The 9,362-nt window shown below is 35.9% G+C and overlaps 1 protein-coding gene across 3 annotated transcripts; it reads left to right on the top strand.

Annotated features, from left to right (window-relative positions):
• The first annotated feature begins 435 nt into the window (after positions 1 to 435).
• On the top strand, positions 436 to 9,181 carry LOC103327813 (DNA repair protein RadA-like protein). 3 transcript variants are annotated; one of them, XM_089051103.1, is made up of 15 exons: positions 436 to 1,244; positions 1,354 to 1,409; positions 1,903 to 1,961; positions 2,140 to 2,211; positions 2,752 to 2,835; positions 3,819 to 3,926; positions 4,109 to 4,171; positions 4,493 to 4,573; positions 4,673 to 4,738; positions 5,676 to 5,831; positions 6,656 to 6,733; positions 7,122 to 7,160; positions 7,732 to 7,814; positions 8,103 to 8,175; positions 8,524 to 8,692. In XM_089051103.1, the coding sequence occupies exons 1-15, from the start codon at positions 490 to 492 to the stop codon at positions 8,554 to 8,556; spliced, it is 1,806 nt and encodes a 601-aa protein (XP_088907229.1). In that variant the 5' UTR covers positions 436 to 489; the 3' UTR covers positions 8,557 to 8,692. The 3 variants fall into 3 exon arrangements, with proteins under 3 accessions (XP_088907229.1, XP_088907228.1, XP_008228399.2); XM_008230177.3 differs by lacking the exon at positions 8,524 to 8,692 and adding an exon at positions 8,760 to 9,181 and having other exon boundaries at positions 439 to 1,244; XM_089051102.1 differs by lacking the exons at positions 2,752 to 2,835; positions 8,524 to 8,692 and adding an exon at positions 8,760 to 9,181 and having other exon boundaries at positions 438 to 1,244.
• The last annotated feature ends 181 nt before the right edge of the window (positions 9,182 to 9,362 follow it).

The raw sequence follows: 9,362 nt of genomic DNA, 5'->3' as shown, positions 1-9,362 counted from the left end.
CATCTATTTTCATATATTCATTCAGAGATTCATTATTGCAAAAAATTATGAAAATTGAAAATCATTAAGGCATCTAACTGAGATTAACAAAATCAATGAACACGGTTCTTTAAGAAAATACTTAAATTTCAATAAATTAATTGAGTGCTCAAATGATATTGGATTCAAGTGATATTTTATAGAGATTTTTGAATGAATATATACAAAATAGATGGTTTGGATTAATAAAATATAATGCAGAGTGAGCCCTACAATTATAAGAGTGTCATTCAAATAAGATTATTTGAGAGACTCAAAAGAAGTTTTGTATTTTTTAAAATTTCCGACTTTTTTTGTTGTTGGGTGAAGTGGAGGCAAAGCCCAAACAAAAGTAGACCAACACAAATCTGGGCCTAAAACCCTGTCATTTCCACTTCGCGGGTTCTTACATTTCAACTAAAACCCTGAAAACTCGACCACAGAGTTCTGCTCCACTCTCTTCGACTCTCCATGCCAGTATCAGACATGAGAGCTCTCAGAGCCATTTACACCCACAAACTCCTTAATCCCACCACTCACAAATCCCTCTCCAAGCCATCTCTCACCCACTTACAGTCCCTCCAAAACCCTAACTTCGCCCGCCATTTTCACTCCACATGCCGTCTCCGACGCCCCGAAGAACCGAGCACTGTCACCGATTCTCTGAAAACCGAGACAAATTCAAGCTCCAGTGGAGAAATTCGTCGCGTTTGGTCTGTTTTTGGACCTGCCTCGCAAACATTGGTGACCCCAAGAGTCGCAAACAAAAGTAGTGATGTACAAGAACCAAGACGTGAAAGTGAAAGTGAAAGTGAAAGCGAGAATGAAACCCAAAAGGGCTTATCGAGTTTGAGAAATGGGGTCGAGGAGTCTGAGAGGGATAAGACTCATAGGAATGTGAAGAAGGCCAATTCAGGAACTGGGAATTATAGGGAAATGACGAGGAGTAATAAGAAGGGGGGGAAGGTCAAAACTTGCTGGGTTTGCTCGAGTTGTGGGGAGACATATGGGCAGTGGTGGGGTGCTTGCCGGTCTTGTCATGCAATGGGCACGGTGAAGAGGTTTTCGGAGAGTGTTGAAGATGCTGATGGGGGTAAGGTTAGTGGGTTTCAGGTTTCGGAGAAGGCGGTGCGGTCATGGATGGGGAAGGAGGCCGGGGAGGGTGGGCCAATGCGGTTGGCTGATGTGAACCAGGGAATGACTGTGATAGACAGGCGCATTCCTCTGTAAGTTCCTATCTGTTTTTTGTTTTTGCTCTTTAAAACAATGTTTGGATCCTAAATAAGTTGGAAAAACGTTTTCATAATTGTGTATGTTTGTCTGGTTAATATTTAGGCCTGGAATCTTTGGAAGTGAAGTTGAAAGAGTGCTTGGTGGTGGTCTTGTACGAGGTTTGGTCATATTGTGTGTGTGTGTGTGTGTGTGTTTTTTCGTTCTTTACTCTGAAAGCTCCTATTAAAAAAGTATTAACTATGAAAGCTAATTGTTTGTCCTCCTACTCTTCTTGACTATGCTGAACATTTATGAGCTTAGACCTGTTAGATTGCTTTACCGACCATTGAGTTAGTTTAAACTCTACTGTGTGGTATGTTGCGTTCACAGTGGCTTAAGAAACCATCTTTAAAATTTGAACTGATACATATTTTTTTTCAGCTGGTGGGTGGTGGAGTCTGTGTTATGAATAAGAGATATATTACTCACCATTCCTCTGCCCCAGCTGTTTAGATGAAATATGAATTCTTCTGTCCAGTACTTTGGCTTGTTAAGACCTAGGTTTTCAGTTGCTCCTTCCAGAAGCTTTTAGTATTTAATTTAAAGTTGCTGTTCCTGGTGGTTGAAAAGGAAAATTCAACATTTTAACAGTGCTTCTTTCTGTTTTTTAAGGTTCATTGGTTTTGGTCGGTGGTGATCCTGGTGTTGGCAAGAGTACACTCGTGTTGCAGGTAGCAAGTTGTTGTGAAGATTGAGATTTACATTTGCATTGTATTTATAAATTTATTTATTGGTGTTGCTGAGGATATTTTTCATGTTCTCAATGTTTGTTCATCGTGTTGACTATCATTATCTTCTTCTCTATTTGTGGTTCTGTTTTCATGTCAACCCATACTTTTACACTGGAAGATGGCTTCACTAATAGCTGAAGGGCATGAGCTTGGTAAAGCAGCCCCTGTTGTGTATGTCTCCGGTGAAGAGGTTAGCATTTTCTTAAGCCTGGTATTGGCAAATCAGCATGCCTGCTTTAAAGCTTCATTGATGCTTGACTTTCCTACTATCTAATTCTTGTCAAGCATATCATTTTATTTGTTCGTTAGCAGGCCCATAAATGGTGCATAAAAATGAAACTTTTTTTGTATTCTAGTTTTTAGGTACTTTCTTTAACTTGATTAATTTAACTTTCTCCCGTTGATTCCTATGAATATAGGAAACTTGTAAAGTTTTGTTGAATTCTTATCTGAAAGGTAAATGCATTTAAGTGTCGAATAGTTCTTTTTCAATTAGGAAAAAGTCTGTTGTTGACCCATTTTGTGGAAAATATGGCTAAAAGGCTTTTATAGTAGAGCTTGAATTATTTAATTTTGGTGGTTGAGAAGCCTAAAATGTCTTGGGTTTCTGGGCAGATATTAATCTCCAAATTACAGTGCTGAAAAATTTTGGTTTCACCATGATGTGTCATTTTGCTTATAACTTTAGGCTATGACATGTAGGTTAATTCACATTGATGTCTGGTGGCAGAGTGTTCAGCAAATTGGAAGCAGAGCTGACCGTATGAAGATTGAAACAGAGGATCTTTTCTTGTACTCAAGCACTGATATTGAGGTGCTTAGTTCTGGGCTTGTGCTGACTGAATCTTGTCTTTGCCTTTTACATTACCCTTATTAAACTTGAGATAAGTAAGACCGTGTTATTGTGATATCTGACGTGCTGTCCAGAATTCCTTTTTGTTTGTTTACTTTACCACTAGATTTTAATCAGTCTCATGTGAACTTAATGCAAGTTTCGCGATTATACCCAATGGTCAAAGGCTGGTTCACCTACCAATTTAAATAAATATACATCAAGAAGTAGGACTGCAGCTACCAATTTGTTTTTTAAGTTAAGCATGTGGTAAAATAAAATTGATACAGTTTATTTGGTGTATCACTATTTCCGAATGGTTAGGCCATCAGGACTCCATCACTTGAGAGCCCAACTCGTGGAATTCAACATAAACTGGGAGGTTGCAATTGTAAGGACTTATTAGGATTGCACTGATATCATGTTTAGGAAATAGGGGGAAAATAAGATGCATTAATCATAACCCTAAATGGTTTATATAAAGTACGACCTTAGTGTCATTGGAAACTATAGAATGCCATTCCCCTGTAACTACTTAGATGCATTAACTAGATATAATCATGTGCTTAAATAGCCTATTTGTAATGTTTTTCGTGCAACTCTCTCTGTCTCTCATGTATATTAAATTTGCTTAACTCTCTAGTATGATCCTTAGACAAGGATCTATTTATCAACCATTATATCAGATACATTACATCAGATTTGGACTGTTGACATATGGAGAGGATGAGATGCATCTTAGTAGATTTCAGTCACTCGTCCATAAATGATCTAATGGCTGATAAACATGTCCTTTTTGATACGTCAATCGAAATAATTCTATTAAATGTATTGCAAACATATGTGCACATCCACACTCCATACTGATCTGATCATGACTTTGTGTACTGGAATGTGTTGCTTTATTGTCCTAATCTGGAATATTGCGGATAAATCTGAAGGATTGATGCACGTACCTTTTTCAGGATATATTAGAGAAAATTCAGTCTCTCAACCCTCAGGCGTTAATCATCGATTCAATTCAAACAGTTTATTTACAAGGAGTTGCTGGAAGTGCTGGAGGGATCATGCAGGTTAGAACTTTTACCATAACATACCGCCCAGCATAATATGAAGCTTCTACACATCTGATCTTCATAGGTTGCTTCAACACCTTTGGGGAAGATGGAAGGGACGACATAGTGTGAAGCAAATTCTTTATTAGATAACTTGTTTCTTAGTAACCTTTGTGAATATTTGCATTATTCTGTGTCAGGTGAAAGAATGCACACAAGCCTTGCTACGTTTTGCAAAGAAGACTAACGTCCCTGTTCTTTTGGTGAGGATACACTGTCCAAACTCTGATTGTTCACGTATTTACTTGCATTTTATTAGTTCAGAATTCGTAAATTGGATTAGGTCAGTGAAGACTAGGATTTATCCTAGAGATTAGAAGCTTCAACAGAAGTTTTATTCTGCATTTATTTATCTGTTCTTAAAAAGGGATGGACTGTCAAAATCAGGACTTCCATTTTCTAAATTCCATGATGGTCTGTAAAAGATAATAGAATTCTTTTTATTTTCATTTTTATTGAAGGTTAAGGAACGTAGCAGTCTTTTGTTCTTGCTCCTTTTATTTATTTATTTTTTGCATATCCAGATTGGGCACGTAACAAAATCTGGAGATATTGCTGGACCTCGTGTCTTGGAGCATATTGTTGATGTCGTGCTATATATGGAAGTTGGTACCTTGTTAGATTGTTTTTACTGGATTGTTGAATTTTTTTTCTTCTCATGTGGTAGTAAATTATCCATTAAATCCCAATGTATCTCTTCTCAGGGGGAAAAGAGTTCAGCCCATCGTTTACTTCGATCTGTGAAGAATCGTTTTGGATCAACTGATGAGGTACACAATGGTACTCAGGCTGCATCTTTCTTTATCCATACATTTATTTTTCCCTTATTAGCCACATGGATCATTGATCTATTTGTAATAGTTATTTGTTTTATTAATTTAATTTTGGGTACGTTTATCTTGTCAATTAATTAGCCACATGGATCATTGATCTAGCTATTTGTAATGTTTATTTATTTTATTAATTTAATTTCTATTCGTCTTTGCATTTTTAACATTTTTTGGTTCCTTAAATTTGTTTATCTTGTCAACTTATCTAATCTATTGTCCTAGTTAATGTTTCTTGTTTTTTGTTTTTCTCCGTTTTTCGAATTTTCTGAGCTAAAGCTTGTGTGATTTTCTTTTTCTTTTTAAAACCTGAAACTTTTTATATTTATTTTCCTTATAGTGATCACCTGCTGAAAGTTTTTATATCGACTTTCCTTATTATGATCAGCTCAACAAAGCTGATCCGAACTATTTGTCTAAAGTTAGAAAAAAAAGAAAAAAGAAAAAAAAAGACTAGGAGATCTGAGGAGAATGATCAAACATGTTGGGTCTTGGAATTGTGCGCTGTTCTATTTTTGTAAAACTCTTCCTTTGAGGTGACTTCTGTTTTCCTTCTATTTAACCATCTACTCTATAGCTGGATGAGGTGTGGCATTCTTGGGCTCAGTTCTTGACTTTTGAGAGAAGGAACTATACCTTTACCGTTCAAGTCATTGTACCTTGATCCATGCAGTTTTTCGCCTTGGCTATAAATGCCGAAGAGCTTAACCAGGGTTAGATAAGATGCATATTATTGTATCTTCTTTGTGACTTGGATGAAACTAATTTTCAACTGGACAAGCTTATGTAATTATAAATTTTGGCTTCTACATATATAAATGTTTATAGTAATCGCCTCTTAATCCGTGTTACTGAAGGATTCTTTTTCCTTTGCTCTCAGCTTGGAGTATTTGAAATGTCACAATCAGGACTGCAAGCTGTTTCAAACCCCAGTGAGATGTTTCTGTCTGAGCAATACTCAGATTCAGAGTATTTAGCTGGTTTAGCCGTTGCTGTAATAATGGATGGATCTCGTACTTTTCTCATTGAGATTCAGGTTACTTATTCACTTTCATACTTATTATTTCCTTTTGAGTCATTTTTGAACATTTTAATTAAGCAATTGTTTGTCCTTTATGGATCAGATTAAATCAGTGAAATTTATCGTCCGTCATTAAATTATTTAGCATGAACTTGAAGATAATTATGATAGAATACTTCTATTTCCTTTTTATTCCTTGGGGCCGAGGACAGTAGTAGATGTCTTGTTCTTTGTTGAAGTTAGATCATCTAATCTAACCAATTGGAAATGGTTACAGATGCTCTATGGTTCTTAAACTGAGATTCAAGGGGTAGAAGACGTATGGTTTGGGATTTTATATTCTCAACATGCTCCTCATGTGTGGCCGGATTGAGCAAACACATGGAGAGCCTCACATTTGGAGCATGTGTAGCTGATGATGCCTAACACGTGAACTTATTGCCTGCGCTGTGTTAAAGTTGGACCATCCAATTTAAAATCAGTTGGCACTGTGTGGAAAGCCTTACTATCCTTATATTAAGATGCAAGGTTTAGAATGCCGGATGTCAGATGTCAAATTCTCGACATTCTTCTACTGCCATCATTATATCCAATTTAGTCAACTACTCTGCTCAATCAGGAGGGTTCCTCAGTATTTCTTAGAGGCAGTGAGATAGGTTAGATATATACTATGTTCTAAATAATTTTTGGGTTGGACCCATATCTCGGATTTTCCTGGAATTGCACTAAGCAACTAAATGAATATTAGTATTGTATGTCCTCTGCATTTTGTCTTGCTTGTAATTGCGTTCTCAAACAAATCATTTGACATTTGACCAACTTTCATAAATTTTATGTAGGCATTATGTGTATCCGAATCACCAAGCGCCCGGCAAGTTAATGGGGTTCCACCAAGTAGAGCTTCCATGATTATTTCTGTGAGTAATTTTAAAGTTTGTGTATATTTTCGATTTATATTATTTGTGCCATAGACAGCAATACACAAGAAACTTCAACGGTGCAATAGAAATTAGCAATTTACATCACCCGATTGATTATATGCCATTCCTTAGATGAAGATACTGCTGTGCTATGGCTCATGTTAGTCAAGGCAGTATTATGATTGAATTTGAGCTTAAGGTGAACGGTTTATCCTGATCTCATTGCAGATTCCTTATATTTAGAGTTTACGAAAGAGCATAATGTCTCCTCTTAAAATAAAAAAGAACAAAGAAAAACTATAATGCCCTTGTCATCCTACTTCATTTGCACTAAGTCTAAGTTTGATGAAAAGCGAGTTGTCATTTAATCTCTTATATGTTTTAGGTACTTGCAAAGCAAGCTGGTCTAAAGCTCCAGGAGAATGTAAGTAAAATCTTATGATAATTCTTGGTTTATAAAGTTGATTTTATATCTTTGAATTTAAGAATATCTAAAGTTTTTCTCCAGGTTTGAAATATTTATACAATAAGAAATGATTCAGAACATTGTGAAAGGCATGAGAATTTGAAAAATCATTTAGAGATATTATGGCTAAAATTTATTAGTCAAAGACGAGGCCAGTTTACATCATTATTGCCACCTTGCTTGTGTAAAATACAGTGAAACATGTGGACACTTGTGGCCATGTCCATGTCGGTAATTAGCAAAGAAAGTGATACTAAAAACTTACACTGAGGAATAGTGTTAAATATGGTAAATGAAGTTTTCTCATATTGTGCAAACAGAAATCTTTTGATTGTTAAGTTGAGTCATAGGGAAAAAAGCCTACATGCCAGACTCCTTTCTATCTATGAATTCATTGAATTTTGAATTTACCGATTAAATAAGTTCTTTATTTTCATTATCACTTATACGACTGTCTTATTTATTGTTGGTCAGTTTTCTGTTCCATTATCGTTTTCTTCTTAATAAGAAAGTTGCTTTATCATGTTAGGCCATCTTCTTAAATGTTGTTAGTGGGGTATTCCTGAAAGACACTGCTGGGGATCTTGCAATAGCAGCAGCAATTTGCAGCAGGCATGCATACTATTACCCTTTCTACTAATCAAACATGTTTATATAACTAGATGGCATTTACCTTTTTGTTTTCCTCCCCTGTGCATTTTTTATTTTAGACATTTAGTATGGTTATATCTTTTCCAGCTTTGGTGTTGTATTACGCATAATGTGTGGCTATATCAGTAACAGAAAAGAACTTTAGAACTTTTGTCTTTGTATTGCATTTACCACCTACTACTTTTTTTACAATGTCCCTTCAGTTAAATATTTTATTTACCACATGCGTTTCTTGTCCGTACTCTTCAGTTTCTTGGAGTTCCCTATTCCCAATAGTATTGCATTCATTGGTGAAATTGGACTTGGTGGTGAACTTCGCCAGGTAAGCATATCATTTCAATGTTATTTCACCATTGCTCTTAGATTTCCTTAAAATTGAAGTATATAACAGCATTTCAGATACAACAGATTTTACCACAGGGTTCTGAATAGTAATATTGGTTTTTAGGTTGAATTATGAGAAGATCAGCTTCCTATTTTGGATATGTTGTGGTTCAGATCTTGTATGATTATTATTGTTATAGCCTTGAGTTGCATGTGAGATAATAAGACCTAGTCTTCTTACTTGCCATCCGAACTCGGATGTTTTAACTTGTTCACTGTGAATGTACCCTTTTAACTTGTTCACTCGGATCTTAATAAAGTAATTATGTTTCATGAAATGGAGCAGGCCCAACCAACCTATCAAATATTACACCTCTGAACAAACAACATTGAATATCACAATGTTGCTTTTAAATTCGTCTTCCAGGAAGTTACAAGCTGACAACATAGTGCAGTGTTTCTTCTACAGTCACAAATACATAAGATATGGAGATAATTTGCTAGATTTGACCCCCAACCCCCTTTCTCCTTTATTTTCTTTCAGGCAATTTTATTTGATGGCAATTAATTTTATTATGTTAGGTTCCTCAAATGGATAAAAGGATACACACACTGGCAAAACTGGGTTACAAAAAGTGTATTGTACCAAATTCAGCCAAGACATCTCAAGGAACTCCAGGCTTTGAGGATATCAAAATCATAGGCTGCAAGGATCTGAAAGAGGTCATCAGCAATGTGTTCAAATGATGCTGATGCAGATCAAATCATTTTGATTTTGTACATAATATGTAAAAGCTGTAGGTTGATGTGCTTAGAGTTGCTTGTCATAGCAATCGGTGCGCCCGGTCCTTTAGGGCATGACGGATGCATCTTCTTTCTCATTTTGGATGCCTCAAAGAGAATGTAGTTATTATGGTCTTTAACTCCAGTTGCTGTGAGAAAAACAACATTGCATATTGTGAGGCAAAATTGTTATGGCAACTCTATTGCTAGTATTTTGTTGAGTGCTTGTTTTCTGCTTGTTTCTTGCTTATATTGCATCAAATCACATATTATGCTGTTTTCTTTTACGAGCTCTATAATGTAGTTGTACACTTGACATGAAATAGAAGAATTGTCAGGAAAGATTTTTTTTTCCTGGAAAGCAAAAGCAGCTAATACCAAATTTGTGTAGTTTTTGGGTTT

The sequence above is a fragment of the Prunus mume genome, linkage group LG4 (genome assembly GCF_029339155.1).
Source record: "Prunus mume cultivar Tortuosa linkage group LG4, ASM2933915v1, whole genome shotgun sequence".
NCBI lineage: Eukaryota > Viridiplantae > Streptophyta > Magnoliopsida > Rosales > Rosaceae > Prunus > Prunus mume.
This window is presented reverse-complemented; position numbering and strand designations above follow the sequence as displayed.